Source organism: Haliotis cracherodii, unplaced genomic scaffold (genome assembly GCF_022045235.1).
Source record: "Haliotis cracherodii isolate W230 unplaced genomic scaffold, xgHalCrac1.p SCAF_3, whole genome shotgun sequence".
Taxonomy (NCBI): domain Eukaryota; kingdom Metazoa; phylum Mollusca; class Gastropoda; order Lepetellida; family Haliotidae; genus Haliotis; species Haliotis cracherodii.
Window position 1 is genome coordinate 556,074 of NW_027266286.1, and position 20,061 is coordinate 576,134.

Below are 20,061 nucleotides of genomic sequence, written 5' to 3' on the forward strand. Positions count from 1 at the left end.
AATATTGCATGTTGGTGCTATAAATCCGACGTGGAAACTCCTATGTATTCCTTGATGACGGAGTCAACACAATATGTTAAAAATAATGACGATAAAAGCCTTTTAAGCATTTACATCAAGCATGTTTGAACATGTGTATTGGTCGAGCAAGGATGACTTCAAACATCTCTGTAATTGAGTCTTTTTCTGACTGGTAACCCATGACAACGTGCATTTGTGTACAGATTCAGACATCTACTCACCATCATTGACAACACTGTGTGTGTCGGCGAATACAGATGACAGGCGTGTTATTAGTCATCAGTGATGTCAGGTATGTGCAGCGCACTTCTCTGCCCTTGTGTCAAGATGATGGCCACACTGGTACACGTGGTGGTCGTGGTGATGATGGCGCTGCCTATTGGTAATGTTTGCTGTTATTTTGTATATTTCTAAATTACCAAGTCTTACTCTCCTAGTTCTATATGATCGCGTAATTTCTAGTAATATAATTTTCTTCGACCTGAATATTCTACTTGCATATCGTGTATTGTATCGCTGTCTCTTATTCACTACAATACATAATACGTGTTTCCATACATGTACCTATGTAACAGTTTTTAAATTTGTGAGATGGAATATTCGATGATATGCGCATAATCTCAAGTGGATGCAGCTCATTGAAGATGGAGTCATTAGTAAGCTTTACTGGGTTGATGAACCATGTCGTCAGGACATCCCTGAAACCGGGGGGGGGGGGGGGGGGTGGGGGGGGGGGGGGGGGGGGGGGGGGGTTAGCCTAGTGGTTAAAGCTTCGCTTTACTGAACTATTGCTAAAAGCGCTATAAAACCATGCTCATTCACTCACTCACTCACATCCCTGTAACCAGGACTCTTCTATCCAAGGTCAAGGTCGTGAGGCGACATCCTGCCTGACTACCTCCGAGACGAAAGTAACCCTACAGTGTGAGGCGTCAGAGAAGATCCACGTCATCAGAAAGTTCTACAAGAACCCAAGCACCTGCCCAGGAGATCCAACCCCTTGTGAATATACGGAAGATTTCCCAACTATCACTTGTAATGGGGTCAGTCAATGCCAGGAGGAGGTGACCATTTTCGGGATAAACCAAACATGTGGAACCAGGTCTGCCCAGGCCACTGTTCAGTACGAATGCATTACAGGTAGAAATGTCAAACCAGTGCGTCTCACGTGAATATCTAGTATTGCATGTACATCAGCGTAATATCGACACCCGTTGATAAAGACGTACATGTATGTGACCTTGTGGGTGCTTGGATACAATTGTGCTGTGACGTCATAAACAAAGACGTTTGACGTCAACGTACTTCCGTAAAAATTGCCATGTATGGAGACTGTAAAAAAATATCGTTCTTTTCTCTTGCTTGTTCGTAATATAATAAAAACATTATTTCAAAGCATTTAAGCAAGCATGTCTACTTTCAATTAATGTAACATATCCGAATTATTACATAAAGAGTAATAAGTCTGAAAATCGCAGACAATGAGCCCAAATGTTTGATGCCTTGTTACTCTGTAATAAATATGAATTGAAGCTAATCACATGGTCTTACGACAGACTAACGTTATGGGCCAATATGAGGGATAAAATTCCTGAATATCAGGCCGGGTTTAGAAAACACTATTCGACTACAGATCATATTTTTACATTAAATGCAATAATAGAAAAATATTTGATGAAACGGGGGAGAAAACTGTATGTAGCTTTTGTTGATTTCCGGAAGGCTTTTGATTCTGTGAATCGTCATAAACTGTGGGTGTGCCTTAGGAGAGCTGGATTACGGGGCAAAATGTACCTGATTCTTAAAAGTATGTACTCTAATGTCAGGGCGTGTGTGCGTTGTAAAGGTGATTTCACTGACTTTTTTGATTGTCCGCTTGGCTTGAAACAAGGATGCGTATTAAGTCCCATTCTATTTTCATTCTTTATTAACGAATTGTGTATAGAAATATTGAATAGTGGCAAACACGGGGTCCAATTATGTCCGGATATTTTAGAATTGCTCTTATTATTGTTTGCTGATGATGTTATTCTTATATCACACTCAGTCTCGGGTCTTCAGAACCAATTAAACATTTTAACTGATTACACTGGTGATTGGAAGTTAACTGTAAACTTAGAAAAGACAAACATAGTCGTTTTTAGAAGAGGTGGCCCATTAGCTTCAGTCGAAAAATGGTTATATAAGGGTTCGAGAGTTAAAGTTGTTAGCAAGTATAAATACCTAGGTGTTCTGTTTACCAACACTTTAAGTATGGGTAATCTTGTTAAGGATTTATCTGTAAGGGGTAAAAAAGCCATGGTCATGTTATTGTCAACTTTATCTAAACTCCAGCCTTTATCCCCAAGTATATTCTTTAAATTGTTTGACACACAGATACAACCAATACTTTTGTATGGCTCTGAATTATGGGGTTTTAAACATTTTAATACAATCGAAAAAGTACATCTTCTTGCTTGTAAACAATTTTTAATGACTGGAGTCAACTCCCCTAATAATATTGTTTACGGAGAGTGCGGTAGATATCCTCTGTACGTTAATTCATATATTCGTTGTATCAGATATTGGCTAAAAATACTTACTATGCACAAACAGCGACTGCCAAGGAAAGCTTACAATATGTTATACAACTATGATAATCTGGGTTACACAACTTGGGCATCAAATATTCGGGTACTTCTGTTCTCAAATGGCTTTGGCTATGCTTGGATTTATCAAGGAGTTGGTAACACCTGTATGTTTGTAAATATGTTCAAAGAAAGAATTGTAAATACCTTTTATCAAACATGGATGTCTAACTTAAATGCAAGTAGCAGATATGATGTGTATAGATCATTCAAATCCTTACTGGAGCCTGAAAAATATTTAAGTGTTCTTTGTAATTTAAATCTTCGTTCAACATTCACACGTTTTCGTATGGGACTGAGTGATATTAGAGTAAATACCGGAAGAAGACAAAATACGTTAAAATCTATGCGTTTGTGTCCATTATGTGATATGGGTGTTGAGGACGAATTTCATGTACTTTTTATCTGTGAGTTTTACCAAGATGTCCGAAAACGTTTTGTACCCGCTAAATACCTTAAACAGCAATGTACCACATCCCTTATATCACTTATGTCTAATCATTCTTCTTGTGTAATCTACAGTTTAGCTCAATTTCTCCATCAAGCACTCAATATTCGGCAAGAACTTGTAAATACAAATGTATCCTAGAACGCACATATAAGTTGAAAGTATGTATACATTGTGTGTATTTGTATATAGGCCGGAGGCCTTTCATACAATAAACTTCTTGTCTTGTCTGACGATACTGTGGGTTTTAAAATATATAAAGATTTTTTTTCACCCATGAGGTCCCTTATCTCATGGTTGGTCACATACTTGCATATCCCCCGTGTCTCGACATGGGAGTCCGTTGTCTGCACTGTGTCTTCTTGCAACAATGTCTCTGACCGTTTGCTATGAACCACTAGTTGGTGGCTGTTCTCTGAACATCTGATATATTGATACTGCTATCCAGAACCGCATAAAACTCCTCCCGTTTGTGTGCTCAAACTCGAACCTTGGCTAACGTTAATAGTTAAATCACATGGATGCTGTACGTTTATCGCAGACGCTCTGTAATCCTTGAAAAGTAACATATTCCTCAGTCCCCGGATTCTGGTATTTCAGGTAACCCCATCAACATCTGTGACGTCACAACCCTGTCACGTGACACCACGCTATATCTTGCCTCCCCAACCTACCCACGTGGTTCTGGGAATATGAAAACCAACGGAACATGCGTGTGTGACGTCACAGGTACGATGATGAAAGTCTCCATCCTGGAGGTTTACTTCCGAGGCACCGGCATCAAAATAACAGGCAGGCTGGTTGTGATCGGAGACACGGCGGCATGGACGACAGACGACCGCGTCCCTGTCGTGTACAACACCTTGGTCATCAACGACACCGACAACCTCAAAGTTGCCTTTAACGACTTTGGGCAGCTAAGCCAGGACATGTGGATTAAGGTTTCAGGTGACTGTCATCTTCCCCACCAACGTCCCCTTCATCCTCATCTTCATCACTGACCTCCTCCGTTGTCCAGTAGATAGAGTGTACGCCCAGAGAGCGCAAGGTCCGGGATTCGAACCCCGGCCGTGTCATACAAGATGTTAAAAGATGGTACTTGTTGTTACCCTGCATGTCGCTCGGCATTAAGGGGCTAAAAACAAGGACTGGTCGGCTCAGAGTCAGTATACTGTGTGTGAATGAGATATCCATGTCAACATGTGGCATAGTATTTCAATACGCTAGCACTAAAAAATCAACATCAGTCCGGAATAGTTCAAGCAGCAATACTCTTTTTCTATCACACATATGGATCTACATCTAATTATTTGATATATATTTATTTAATGCGAGTATGAATATTCCTGCTCCTATGAACCCCTCTATTTTATAACCATTCTATCCAGTACACATGCACTACAGTATATTTAATTTTCTTAACAGACAGGCGTCACAACATATTTCAAAATTCTCAGAAGCACACGTGAAAATACAGCTGGGAAAGGGACGGTGTACTTAAAATTTTAAAAATGCTGTACGAATGCAAATAGTTCATTCAGGAAAGCAGTTACTTGTTTGTGTAAGGCATATATTCATTGTTGTTTTTGTTTCATCGCATGGTTCAGTTATATGTTTTGTTCATACATTCACATTATTAGTATGGTAAACAACTGGAGAGTGCTCGCCCCTCGACCTAATCTGGAACATTATTTTGAATACAAACAGTTTGAAATTTTGCACATATATGGCGTATTTCTGTATTCCGTTTAGGATCTTCAAATATGACAGCAATATGTTACCATGGAGATGACAACATAACGGTGCCGACCTTCACCACGCCATCATCCCCTGCCCCGACCGGTCAGTACACGACAGGTGTGTGAATGTCTCTCTGGTATTACCTGCATAACTGTATACCTAAAGTGTAAAACTGTGTACAGAAACTGTACAACTGTACATAGAAACTGTACAACTGTATACAGAAACTGTATAACTGTACACGGTTACTGTACAACTATACACAGAAACTGTACAACTGTATACAGAAACTGTATAACTATATACAAAAACTGTACAACTGTACACAGAAACTGTACAACTGTATACAGAAACTGTACAACTGTACACAAAAACTGTACAACTGTGTACATAAACTGTACAACTGTATACAGAAACAGTACAACTGTATACATAAACTGTACAACTGTGTACAGAAACTGTACAACTGTATACAGAAAGTGTATAACTGTGTACAGAAACTGTACAACTGGACACAGAAACAGTACAACTGTATACATAAACTGTACAACTGTGTACAGAAACTGTACAACTGTACACAGAAACTGTACAACTGTAAACAGAAACTGTACAAACTGTACACAGAAACTGTACAACTGTATACAGAAACTGTATAACTGTACACGGTTACTGTACAATTATACACAGAAACTGTACAACTGTATACAGAAACTGTATAACTATATACAGAAACTGTACAACTGTACACAGAAACTGTACAACTGTATACAGAAACTGTACAACTGTACACAAAAACTGTACAACTGTGTACATAAACTGTACAACTGTATACAGAAACAGTACAACTGTATACATAAACTGTACATCTGTGTACAGAAACTGTACAACTGTATACAGAAAGTGTATAACTGTGTACAGAAACTGTACAACTGGACACAGAAACAGTACAACTGTATACATAAACTGTACAACTGTGTACAGAAATTGTACAACTGTACACAGAAACTGTACAACTGTAAACAGAAACTGTACAAACTGTACACAGAAACTGTACAACTGTATACAGAAACTGTAGAACTGTACACAGAAACGGTACAACTGTACACAGAAACAGTACAACTGTATACATAAATTGTATAACTGTGTAAATAAACTGTACAACTGTATACATAAACTGTACAACTGTATACAGAAACTGTACAACTGTATACATAAACTGTACATCTTTACGCAGAAACTGTACAACTGTACACAGAATCTGTATAACTGTGTACAAAAACTGAACAACTGTATACAGAAAGTGTATAACTGTACACAGAAACTGTATAACTGTACACAGAAACTGTATAACTGTACACAGAAACTGTATAACTGTACACAGAAACTGAACAACTGTACACAGAAACTGTATAACTGTGTACAGAAACTGTATAACTGTACACAGAAACTGTATAACTGTACACAGAAACTGAACAACTGTACACAGAAACTGTATAACTGTGTACAGAAACTGTATAACTGTATACAGAAACTGTATAACTGTATACAGAAACTGTATAACTGTACACAGAAACTGTATAACTGTATACAGAAACTGTATAACTGTATACAGAAACGGTAGAACTGTATACAGAAACTGTATAACTGTGTACAGAAACTGTATAACTTTACACAGAAACTGTATGACTGTATCCAGAAACTGTATAACTGTACACAGAAACTGTACAACTGTATACAGAAACTGTATAACTGTATACAGAAACTGGACAACTGTATACAGAAACTGTATAACTGTATACAGAATCTGTATAACTGTGTACAGAAGCTGTATAACTGTCTACAGAAGCTGTATAACTGTACACAGAAACTACAACTGTGTACATAAACTGTACAACTGGGTACAGAAACTGTACAACTCTACACAGAAACTGTACAACTCTACACAGAAACAGTACAACTGTACACAGACACTGTACAACTGTATACAGAAACTGTACAACTGTATACAGAAACTGTATATTTGTGTACAGAAACTGTACAACTGTACACAGAAATTACAACTGTATACATGAGCTGTACAACTGTATAAAGAAACTGTACAACTGTATACAGAAACTGTACAATTGTGTACATTAACTGTACAACTGTACACAGAAACTACAACTGTATACAGAAACTGTACAACTGTGTACAGAAACTGTACAACTGTACACAGAAACTGTACAACTCTACACAGAAACTACAACTATATACATAAACTGTACAACTGTATACAGAAACTGTACAACTGTACACAGAAACTGTACAACTGTACACAGAAACTGTACAACTGTATACATGAACTGTACAACTGTGTACAAAAACTGTACAACTGTACACATAAACTGTACGACTGTGTACAGAAACTGTACAACTGTAAACATAAACTGTACAACTGTACACATATACTGTGCAACTGTTTACAGAAACTGTTCAACTGTATACAGAAACTTCATAACTGTACACAGAAACTGTACAACTGTACACAGAAACTGCACAACTGTACACATAAAGTTTACAACTGTTTACATGAACTGTAAAACTGTGTAGAGAAAATGTACAACTGTATACAGAAACTGTATAACTGTGTACAGAAACTGTACAACTGTACACAGAAACTGTACACAGAAACTACAACTGTATACATAAACTGTACAACTGTATACATAAACTGTACAACTTTACACAGAAACTGTACAACTGTACACGAGAGAAATACAACTGATTACTGAATAGTGCATTAGAGATAACGACTTACTTTTGTATTTCATTTTTTATTTGTGTATTTATTTTCTTTTAGTATTTTAGTAAGAAAAAAATATTGTATTTTTTTAATTTTTTATGTATTTATTTTTATTTATTTTTTCGTGTGTGTGTGTGTTGGGGGGGGGGGGGGGGGGGCAATATTCACCCTGGTTATGAATTATTGGTTTGTCAGCACACAATCAATGCTTTGTCAGCACTCTATCCATGCTTTGTCGGCACACTATCCATGCTTTATCAGCACACTATCCATGCCTTGTCAGCACACTATCGATGCTGTCACAGCACACTATCCATGCTTTGTCAGGACACTATACATGCTTTGTCAGCACTCTATCCGTGCTTTGCCAGCACACTATCCATGCTTTGTCAACACACTATCCATGCTATGTCAGCACACTATGCATGCTATGTCAGCACACTATCCATGTTTTGTCAGCACACTATCCACGCTTTGTCAGCACACTATCCATGCTTTGTCAGCACACAATCCATGCTTTGTCAGCGAACTGTCCATGCTTTGACAGCACACTATCCATGCTTTGTCAGCACATTATCCATGCTTTGTCAGCACACAATCCATGCTTTGGCAGCACACTATCCATGCTTTGTCAGGACACTATCCATGCTTTGTCAGCACACTATCCATGCTTTGTCAGCACACTATCCATACTTTGTCAGCACACTATCCATGCTTTGTCAACACACTATACATGCTTTGTCAACACACTATCCATGCTTGTGGGATCACCACTGTGGTTAACGTGTGCGACCTGCAGCAGAGGTGGATGATACGTCGTAATAGAACTGAAAAGGGTTAAAACGACTTGACACCAAACTCACTAATGTGGAGTTATGTGGTGCTCCAAACACTGTAAGATATGTACAGCAGGGACACTGCTGAAACTGTAGCCTTACCATCATCATAAATAATTATCAAACAACATATTTTAACAGCTGTCAACACGACGCCATACAATACAGACCCTGCTAAGACGCAACTGAGGCAAGGTACGATTCCTTCTTAGCTTCCAAATATATTTGACATCCAAAACGATGACGTTCAGTACTCTGTCTCATACTATGTCGAGGTTACAGTCAATGTTACTGTCACATATTATGATGAGAGTACATTCAATGTTACTGTCACATACTATGCCAAGGTTACTGTCAATGTTACTGTCTCATACTATGTCAAGGTTACTGTCAATGTTACTGTCACATACTATGCCAAGGTTACAGTCAATGTTACTGTCACATACTATGAGGGTACAGTCAATGTTAATGTCACATACTATGCCAAGGTTACAGTCAATGTTACTGTCACATACTATGAGGGTACAGTCAATGTTACTGTCACATACTATGAAGGTACAGTCAAAGTTACTGTCACATACTGTGCCAAGGTTACAGTAAATGTTACTGTCACATACTATGCCAAGGTTACAGTCAATGTTACTGTCACATACTATGCCAAGGTGACAGTCAATGTTACTGTCACATACTATGCCAAGGTTACTGCCAATGTTACTGTCACATACTATGCCAAGGTCACAGTCAATGTTACTGTCACATACTATGCCAATGTCACAGTCAAAGTTACTGTCACATACTATGCCAAGGTCACAGTCAAAGTTACTGTCATATACTATGCCAAGGTTACAGTCAATGTTACTGTCACATACTATGCCAAGGTTACAGTGAATGTTACTGTCACATACTATGTCAAGGTTACAGTCAAAGTTACTGTCACATACTATGCCAAGGTTACAGTCAATGTTACTGTCACATACTATGAGGGTACAGTCAATGTTAATGTCACATACTATGCCAAGAGTACAGTCAATGTTACTGTCACATACTGTGCCAAGGTAACAGTCAATGTTACTGTCACATACTGTGCCAAGAGTACAGTCAAAGTTACTGTCACATACTATGCCAAGGTTACAGTCAAAGTTACTGTCACATACTATGAGGGTAGAGTCAATGTTACTGTCACATACTATGTCAAGGTTGCAGTCAATGTTACTGTCACATACTATGCCAAGGCTACAGTCAATGTTACTGTCACATACTATGCCAAGGTTACAGTCAATGTTACTGTCACATAATATGCCAAGGTTACAGTCAATGTTACTGTCACATACTATGCCAAGGTTACTTTCAAAGTTACTGTCACATACTATGCCAAGGTTACAGTCAAAGTTACTGTCACATTCTGTGCCAAGGTTACTGTCAATGTTACTGTCACATACTGTGCCAAGGTTACAGTCAAAGTTACTGTCACATACTATGCCAAGGTAACAGTCAATGTTACTGTCACATACTATGAGGTTACAGTCAATGTTACTGTCACATACTATGAGGGCACAGTCAATGTTACTGTCACATACTATGCCAAGGTTACAGTCAATGTTACTGTCACATACTATGCCAAGAGTACAGTAAATGTTACTGTCACATACTATGCCAAGAGTACAGTCAATGTTACTGTCACATACTTCGAGGGTACAGTCAATGTTACTGTCACATACTATGCCAAGGTTACAGTCAATTATACTGCCACATACTATGCTAAGGTTACAGTCAATCTTACTGTCACATACTATGCCAAGGTTACAGTCAATGTGACAGTCACATACTATGATGAGGGTACATTCAATGTTACTGTCACATATTGTGCCAAGGCTACAGTCAATGTTACTGTCTCATACTATGGCAAGGTTACTGTCAATGTTACTGTCACCTACTATGAGGGTACAGTAAATGTTACTGTCACATACTATGATGAGGGTACATTCAATGTTACTGTCACATACTATGCCAAGGCTACAGTCAATGTTACTGTCACATACTATGATGAGGGTACATTCAATGTTACTGTCACATACTATGCCAAGGCTACAGTCAATGTTACTGTCACATACTATGATGAGGGTACATTCAATGTTACTGTCACATATTGTGCCAAGGCTACAGTTAATGTTACTGTCTCATACTATGGCAAGGTTACTGTCAATGTTACTGTCACCTACTATGAGGGTACAGTAAATGTTACTGTCACATACTATGATGAGGGTACATTCAATGTTACTGTCACATACTGTGCCAAGGCTACAGTCAAAATTACTGTCACATATTATGCCAAGGCTACAGCCAATGTTACTGTCACATACTATGCCAAGCTTACAGTCAATGTTACTCTCACATACTATGCCAAGGCTACAGTCAATGTTACTGTCTCATACTATGCCAAGGTTACAGTCTATGTTACTGTCTCATACTATGCCAAGGTTACTGTCAATGTTACTGTCACATACTATGCCAAGGTTACAGTCAATGTTACTGTCACATACTATGCCAAGGTAACAGTCAATGTTACTGTCACATTCTATGAGGGTACAGTAAATGTTACTGTCACATACTATGCCAAGGTTACAGTCAATTTTACTGTCACATACAATGCCAAGGTTACAGTCAATGTTAATGTCACATACTATGCCAAGGTTACAGTCAATGTTACTGTCACATACAATGCCAAGAGTACATTCAATGTTACTGTCACATACTATGAGGGTACAGTAAATGTTACTGTCACATACTATGATGAGGGTACATTCAATGTTACTGTCACATACTATGCAAAGGTTACAGTCAATGTTACTGTCTCATACTATGCCAAGGTTACTGTTAATGTTACTGTCACATACTATGCCAAGGCTACAGTCAATGTTACTGTCACATACTATGAGGGAACAGTCAATGTTACTGTCACATACTATGCCAAGAGTACAGTCAATGTTACTGTCTCATACGGTGCCAAGGTAACAGTCAATGTTACTCTCACATACTAATGAGGGTACAGTCAATGTTACTGTCACATATTATGAGGGTACTGTCAATGTTACTGTCACATACTATGCCAAGGTTACTGTCACATACTATGTCAAAGTTACAATCAATGTTACTGTCTCATACTATGCCAAGGTTACGGTCAATGTTACTGTCACATACTATGTAAAGGTTACAGTCAAAGTTACTGTCACATACTACTCCAAGGTTACAGTCAAAGTTACTGTCACATATTATGCCAAGGTCACAGTCAAAGTTACTATCACATACTATGCCAAGGCTACAGTCAATATTACTATCACATACTATGCCAAGGTCACAGTCAAAGTTACTGTCACATACTGTGCCAAGGCTACAGTAATTGTTACTGTCACATACTATGCCAAGATCACAGTCAATGTTACTGTCACATACTATGCCAAGGTCACTGTCAAAGTTACTGTCACATACTGTGCCAAGGCTACAGTCAATGTTACTGTCACATACTATGCCAAGGTCACAGTCAATGTTACTGTCACATACTATGCCAAGGTCACAGTCAAAGTTACTGTCACATAATGTGCCAAGGCTACAGTCAAAGTTACTGTCACATAATGTGCCAAGGCTACAGTCAATGTTACTGTCACATTCTATGCCAAGGCTACAGTCAATGTTACTGTCATAAACTGTGCAAAGGCTACAGTCAATGTTACTGTCTCATACTATGCCAAGAGTACAGTCAATGTTACTGTTACATGCTATGCCAAGCGTTCGATACATTTGCGAGTTGTACTTTCAAAATATAAAACAGATTAAAAGTGATTATTCAACCTCATGTATTTGTTTCTACGTAATGTTAATATCTATAACTTTACAACCAGATTTCCAAAGGTCGATTGTTGTCATCACAGTCTCTGCCGCAATCGGTGCAGTACTGGTCGTCACAGTCATCATCGTTGTCGCAGTCATCGTGTTCCGGTGAGCGTCTTTCGGGGACAATACATCTTGTACATCTTGTTATTCTGCAGGAGGCAGCTCCAGGTGTCTCAGATCAGGGCTGCTGGTTCGCTACAGCATGTGACGGGAGAAGTAATGGGGAATGCTACTTTTAAATGTTTGATTTACTTCAAAATATATTAATTGAATATGGTGAGAATGGCTTTAATTACTACTTTGAAACGACGTGATACGTGTCTTCCAGAAAGGAACCGATCAGTCCAGGGAAGCAGTACGTCATTGAGGAGACAAACTCCAACGAGGAAATGAAGGAAGTGGAAGACTGTGACATGCCAACCTTCGTCATGGATACCCTCATGTAGCATAGCAACCGTTGTCATGGATACCCTCATGTAGCATAGCAACCGTTGTCATGGATACCCTCATGTAGCATAGCAACCTTTGTCATGGATACCCGCATGTAGCGTAGCAACCGTTGTCATGGATACCCTCATGTAGCATAGCAACCTTTGTTATGGATATCCTGATGTAGCATAGCAACCGTTGTCATGGATACCCTCATGTAGCATAGCAACCTTTGTTATGGATATCCTGATGTAGCATGGCAACCGTTGTCATGGACACCCTCGTGTCACAAAATGCCCTCGTTTAGAATAGCAACCGTGATAATAAATATCGAATGTTATCTCAGCCATGTTACCAAGCCTATGTCATGGCTACCCCTGTTACCAAGCCTGTGTCATGGCTACCCCTGTTACCAAGCCTGTGTCATGGCTACCACTGTTACTAAGCCAGCGTCATGGCTACCACTGTTACTAAGCCTGAGTCATGGATGAGCTGAACTTAAATGGCAGCCTGTGTTTTAGATACAAGCATGCGACATGCAACGTATTTCACTGTCAATCCTTGCCTGTCGTGGACATATTACGGTGTAATGTTGTCATATCACATTGTATACAAAACATATTGTGGAAATAAACGTTCTGGCTCATGCCAATCTTCAGAAGATGTCAGTATGATCTGTTCTCACCGTCATATTGCTTTCCTTGTTATGATTGACTGTTATAGACAATGTGTATTTTATATAATGTCTGTGTTGCTAAACATATATCACTGTTTTCTCTCATTCTGTCGGTTTTTTTTGTATTCACGTTTTGTTCTTGCCAGTCCACATCAACAGCCAATGTTGTTTCTCCTGAATAAGTTTTAGATTATAATTACACGTCGTACAACAGCACAGTATTTTCGGAACAAAGAATCCTAACCCTTGTGCATGTTTATATACTTAAGACTTGTTTTATTGTTTAATGAAATATACCTTGAAAGTATAATTTTATATTTCTCATACAAGTCGTATATTCTTCCGCGATGTGTATATTTCTGATATTCATTAAATAACTGTAGTCTGTATATATTCATATGCTGTACATGGGATAATGTGATATTCTGACTTGATGTCGCTGATTTTTAATGATCCATTCATTAATTTTGTCACCGCTAGATGTACATGTACTACTGTATTTCTACGTGGAATTAAGCGTGTGATTATTCCGATGACGAACACGGTGCTACATATATCCGGGAGTGTTGCACAGTATTAGATCAGCAGTGAGAAAGGGGACGTCAATAGTAACATGGGCACTTGTGACAAAAGGTTTTGATATTTGAAACACTAAACACCAGTCATATAATAAAATATTCAAATGCTTCGACATTATGAAGTTATGGTGTTGATTCCGTGTGGAAATACATTTGTTGTTTGGTTTTGCTGTTTAAAGTCACAGTCAGCAATATTCCAAAGTAAACGAATAAGTAATATTATAAGCAACGTCCCACACCGCTGTCCTGATCATCTGACCCCGTCTGTTACGGAAGACATGCGTGAGAGTGGTTATTCCCTGGTGTTGTCTCGTATTAATATTGATTTGTAGCGGCAACATCTTCTAATCCACGTGTAAAACCTACAATAAAACATACAGTAAAACATACAATAAAACATTCAATAAAGGCCTCATCGGAATTGGGAAGACAAGCATTATATGGCCGTTCGATTTGTCGTAGTTTTAAATACCCACATAGTCCGAATACAGCTGTGTTATAGTCCGGATACAGCTGTGTTATAGTCCGGATACAGCTCTAGTCCGGATACAGCTGTGTTATAGTCTGGATACAGCTGTGTTACATCATATGCATCAAGGGACATGAGACCGTGGTTTTACTGAATTCTCCTTGCACGTCCATTGTTGTCTAAATAAATGAATAAATGGAAACCTGACTTCGCTTTTGTGTCGTTTCAAAAAGTGTTGTTTGTTCTTTTGATGAAATCGATTTCTGTGGCCGATGAGACTGTTGGATTCATGAAGGATGTCACGTTGACCCAGGTTGCTGCCTGGCCAGTAGAGCGAGTAGCGAAAACTCTGATGAGGATGTAGTCTGGCGTTACTGATACCTGACTATGAACAGCTCGCTGCACATCCTTCTTTTCCTGGTTTAGTGCTGACTGTCATTAGCGCATTAACTTCATTAGGTTGACGTATCGATAACAATTTTCTAAAATGTAGGCCCACTTATTCCCGTCATATAGAGTGATCGAAACAGATGGGTCTGTATTTGTAAATCGCCCAGCTTCCTTAGACTCGCTTAGACTTTGTCTTGTGCATGGATATACATTAACATATATTATTCACGTTTTGCTTCACTCATATGAAATGTTTTAAACAGTATGTGTCACGTGACCTTCGCGATAGATACACAAAGTTTCTGAAGTTTGTCCGAAGCTTGAAAAGCGAGCGAGCTGACCGTTCTCATGTACTTTAAGATGAATTCTGAGAGGCAATATCACTGGGTTTCCTGTAAAATAAAACATAAAACTAACCCTAGAAGTCATGTGTCCTGATCCTGGCCACGCATAAACCTCAAACATTTACACAAATATGTATGCCCCACGACCTAGTTTTGTGATGTTGGTAGAAATGTCTTGAAGTCTCTAGTTTCTACACATTTGTCAATCCAACTAAAGTCAGCAATACAGGGTTATATCTACGTTACACATATTCTCCACGACACGGGCGTTTAGTTTGGAATGGACCCCACGTTGCACTTTCGATAAGACAAGCAGAGTTAGCTCCCTTCCCGAACAACCGATAATGGGGCTTCGCACACGTTTGGTTGTGGACACTGACAGTTGTATCTACCTGGTCGGTTTTGTTGACCTAGTTAGTCGTAAAAGACCCCGATACCGCTTTATCAGTTGGCTTCCTCCTACCGATTACATCATACATAATATATATGTCAACTGTACCGTGTCAGGTTTTTTAAAGGTTATCATTAATTGTTTAGCCATTGTAGTCAACGCTAAATATATAAGACAAGGACCCTGACACAGTTGCCCCGATTAAAGTCTGGTTTGCTTAAGTCACATAGGTCGCTGTATCTGATCACATCCGGCCGGGCGCGCAGATCTTAGATGGCCACAATTTGCCTGTATATTACGTGCTTCAACTGAATGGAGAGATACATGCGTCGGCTCTGTTTTACATGTAGTGATCAATAGACACGAGCTCATGTTATAGAAGCGATCGAATAATGGACTTGTAATCTTATGATTATGGAAAGGATAAGTCGCTGCTTTTATTTCATCAAGTTCTAGTACTACGTCTTAGTGTGTCACGAGGCCATAGTGTTTCTACCAGTTAACACACACATACAGGACCTGCAAGGAGGCACTGGGATGAGAAACATTAACAATTATTGAATTATTAAAATGTTTTCCTAAACCTTAAGGCTTCCTACAAAAAACTACAGGGTGTGCGTGTGACTGTACGTGCTGACAGAAGAAAAACACCGGGTGTTTTAACATACATTCTGTACATTCTAACATTCTTTGCGTGTTCAATAAACACTGACCTTATTATGCAAATTGGCGGGTGCTGACGATGAGGAAGGATTACTTACCATTTTCGCTAACACCTGGTGCTATCACTGACATCATTCATATATTTGTCTCCGCTCTTTTGGCTTTACACACAAAGGAATCTGTTTCTATAGCTAATCGAGTTTGGTTAAGTTCTGGTGTTTACACTTTATGTTTCCTCTATTGGTGTTTACTGTGGTAAAGACATCATTACCCCTGTGACAACATTTCTACAGTTTACATTTTTCGTCTTTTTTATAACTTCACAAACAATTCACAGCACATATTGGATATCTCCCCCACCCCCTGAAATACTAATAAATACCGTCAAGGTCATGGCTGTACCACGCCCACACAACCCCCGGCTACATTGTTACAGTAATAGTTTAACCACTTAGGTCTGTATGCAGGGTTATAGAATCCATAACCCGACACATGGATACCTCACATCTCTCATTTCACCTGCATGGGACGTGTATAGAAACGGGAACTCACCACCTCTCATTGCACCTGCTTGGGTTCGTGTATGGAAGCGGGAACTCACCACCTCTCATTGCACCTACTTCGGACGTGTACAGAAGCGGGAACTCACCACCTTTCATTGCACCTACTTCGGGCGTGTACAGAAGCGGGAACTCACCACCTCTCATTGCACCTGCTTGGGTCGTGTATAGAAGCGGGAACTCACCACCTCTCATTGCACCTACTTCGGGCGTGTATAGAAACGGGAACTCACCACCTCTCATTGCACCTGCTTGGGTCGTGTATGGAAGCGGGAACTCACCACCTCTCATTGCACCTACTTCGGGCGTGTACAGAAGCGGGAACTCACCACCTTTCATTGCACCTACTTCGGGCGTGTACAGAAGCGGGAACTCACCACCTCTCATTGCACCTGCTTGGGTCGTGTATAGAAGCGGGAACTCACCACCTCTCATTGCACCTACTTCGGACGTGTACAGAAGCGGGAACTCACCACCTCTCATTGCACCTGCTTGGGTCGTGTATAGAAGCGGGAACTCACCACCTCTCATTGCACCTACTTCGGGCGTGTACAGAAGCGGGAACTCACCACCTCTCATTGCACCTGCTTGGGTCGTGTATAGAAGCGGGAACTCACCACCTCTCATTGCACCTACTTCGGGCGTGTACAGAAGCGGGAACTCACCACCTTTCATTGCACCTACTTCGGGCGTGTAAAGAAGCGGGAACTCACCACCTTTCATTGCACCTACTTCGGGCGTGTACAGAAGCGGGAACTCACCACCTCTTATTGCACCTGCTTGGGTCGTGTACAGAAGCGGGAACTCACCACCTCTCATTGCACCTACTTCGGGCGTGTACAGAAGCGGGAACTCACCACCTCTCATTGCACCTACTTCGGACGTGTACAGAAGCGGGAACTCACCACCTCTCATTGCACCTACTTCGGGCGTGTACAGAAGCGGGAACTCACCACCTTTCATTGCACCTACTTGGGTCGTGTACAGAAGCGGGAACTCACCACCTTTCATTGCACCTGCTTGGGACGTGTATAGAAGCGGGAACTCACCACCTCTCATTGCACCTGCTTGGGTCATGTACAGAAGCGGGAACTCACCACCTCTCATTGCACCTGCTTGGGTCGTGTATAGAAGCGGGAACTCACCACCTCTCATTGCACCTACTTCGGACGTGTACAGAAGCGGGAACTCACCACCTTTCATTGCACCTACTTCGGGCGTGTACAGAAGCGGGAACTCACCACCTCTCATTGCACCTACTTCGGGCGTGTACAGAAGCGGGAACTCACCACCTCTCATTGCACCTACTTCGGACGTGTATAGAAGCGGGAACTCACCACCTCTCATTGCACCTACTTCGGACGTGTACAGAAGCGGGAACTCACCACCTTTCATTGCACCTGCTTGGGTCGTGTATGGAAGCGGGAACTCACCACCTCTCATTGCACCTACTTCGGACGTGTACAGAAGCGGGAACTCACCACCTTTCATTGCACCTACTTCGGGCGTGTACAGAAGCGGGAACTCACCACCTCTCATTGCACCTGCTTGGGTCGTGTACAGAAGCGGGAACTCACCACCTCTCATTGCACCTACTTCGGGCGTGTACAGAAGCGGGAACTCACCACCTCTCATTGCACCTACTTCGGACGTGTACAGAAGCGGGAACTCACCACCTCTCATTGCACCTACTTCGGGCGTGTACAGAAGCGGGAACTCACCACCTTTCATTGCACCTACTTGGGTCGTGTACAGAAGCGGGAACTCACCACCTTTCATTGCACCTGCTTGGGACGTGTATAGAAGCGGGAACTCACCACCTCTCATTGCACCTACTTCGGACGTGTACAGAAGCGGGAACTCACCACCTTTCATTGCACCTGCTTGGGACGTGTACGGAAGCGGGAACTCACCACCTCTCATTGCACCTGCTTGGGACGTGTATAGAAGCGGGAACTCACCACCTCTCATTGCACCTGCTTGGGATGTGTACAGAAGCGGGAACTCACCACCTCTCATTGCACCTACTTGGGTCGTGTACGGAAGCGGGAACTCACCATCTCTCATTGCACCTACTTGGGACGTGTACGGAAGCGGGAACTCACCACCTTTCATTGCACCTGCTTGGGACGTGTACGGAGGCGGGAACTCACCACCTCTCATTGCACCTGCTTGGGATGTGTACAGAAGCGGGAACTCACCACCTCTCATTGCACCTGCTTGGGATGTGTACAGAAGCGGGAACTCACCACCTCTCATTGCACCTGCTTGGGTCGTGTATAGAAACGGGAACTCACCATCTCTCATTGCATCTGCTTGGGACGTGTACAGAAGCGGGAACTCACCACCTCTTGACACAGAACACCCGGATGGCAAAACACATCATAACAATACAACCACGATGTTTTCATCGGATAAATACGCTTTGTTCATTTGTTTTGCAACATACAGTACCAAACATTTATACAAAATAGCCGACAAGGAAAGTGACATTTGTGTATGGCTTTCAATGTTATTCAGTTTTTATTCTTCATTGGATTATTTAGCTCATTACATTGTCATACAACTGTCAAAGGATAAACGTATCAGTAGTTGTGGAGAATCATCCTCCTGGTAACCTATGACGACAACCTGGCGGAACGCGACCCAGATACAGCACATCAGGCGAGAAGCGCGGGGTCAGACTGTCCAACTTGCCCTCCTCTGTCTGAGCTGTAGCTGCCACACACGTGCATGTCCTCAATACCAGACTCGCAGCTGGGTGGTTGTCATTGTGTAACATGCTGTCTTATTGAATATCAGGCGACACACGCGGTTGTGGAAAAATGAGACACAACTTTTGAGGGATGGTAATATAGCAGTGAGGTATGTTACCTGACCACTGCTCAGACCACTGACTTGTTGAAACTCCCCACATTGGGTTTTGTGTTACTGGCTTTAGTATTAAACTATTATTTACTTTGTGAAAGGAGGTTCCCATATTCAAAATTCAAATATTTGTCAATCATTTACTTGAGTTATTACAAAGGTAAAACTAAACAGAAATAAATTAATACAAACGGACACGGTCGTCACGAAGTGTATGGGAGCTTTTCAAGAGTGTTCAAGTGCAAATGTTATGTATGATGACATGTGCGAACTAGCATCATGTTGGCGGTAAGCACCGCTAAAACAAACTTCCATGACGTAACGTACTACGTGGGTGTAAGAGTGAGTGAA

At 40.9% G+C, this 20,061-nt stretch overlaps 1 protein-coding gene across 3 annotated transcripts; it reads left to right on the forward strand.

Moving 5' to 3' along the window:
- The first annotated feature begins 288 nt into the window (after window positions 1–288).
- On the forward strand, window positions 289–13,670 carry LOC139474520 (uncharacterized). 3 transcript variants are annotated; one of them, XM_071257571.1, is made up of 7 exons: window positions 289–403; window positions 886–1,161; window positions 3,697–4,044; window positions 4,849–4,953; window positions 8,596–8,649; window positions 12,351–12,447; window positions 12,671–13,670. In XM_071257571.1, exons 1-7 carry the CDS (start codon window positions 307–309, stop codon window positions 12,786–12,788), a joined length of 1,095 nt encoding a protein of 364 aa, XP_071113672.1. In that variant the 5' UTR covers window positions 289–306; the 3' UTR covers window positions 12,789–13,670. The 3 variants fall into 3 exon arrangements, with proteins under 3 accessions (XP_071113672.1, XP_071113673.1, XP_071113674.1); XM_071257572.1 differs by having other exon boundaries at window positions 4,849–4,938; XM_071257573.1 differs by lacking the exon at window positions 8,596–8,649.
- Window positions 13,671–20,061: the final 6,391 nt, after the last annotated feature.

Coding starts and splice junctions, on each gene's coding strand:
- LOC139474520 (XM_071257571.1), top strand. CDS start 307: ATGTCAGGTATGTGCAGCGCACTTCTCTGCCCTTGTGTCAAGATGATG. Junction 1,162..3,696: donor TCAGTACGAATGCATTACAG/GTAGAAATGTCA, acceptor CTGGTATTTCAG/GTAACCCCATCAACATCTGT. Junction 4,954..8,595: donor GACCGGTCAGTACACGACAG/GTGTGTGAATGT, acceptor ATATTTTAACAG/CTGTCAACACGACGCCATAC.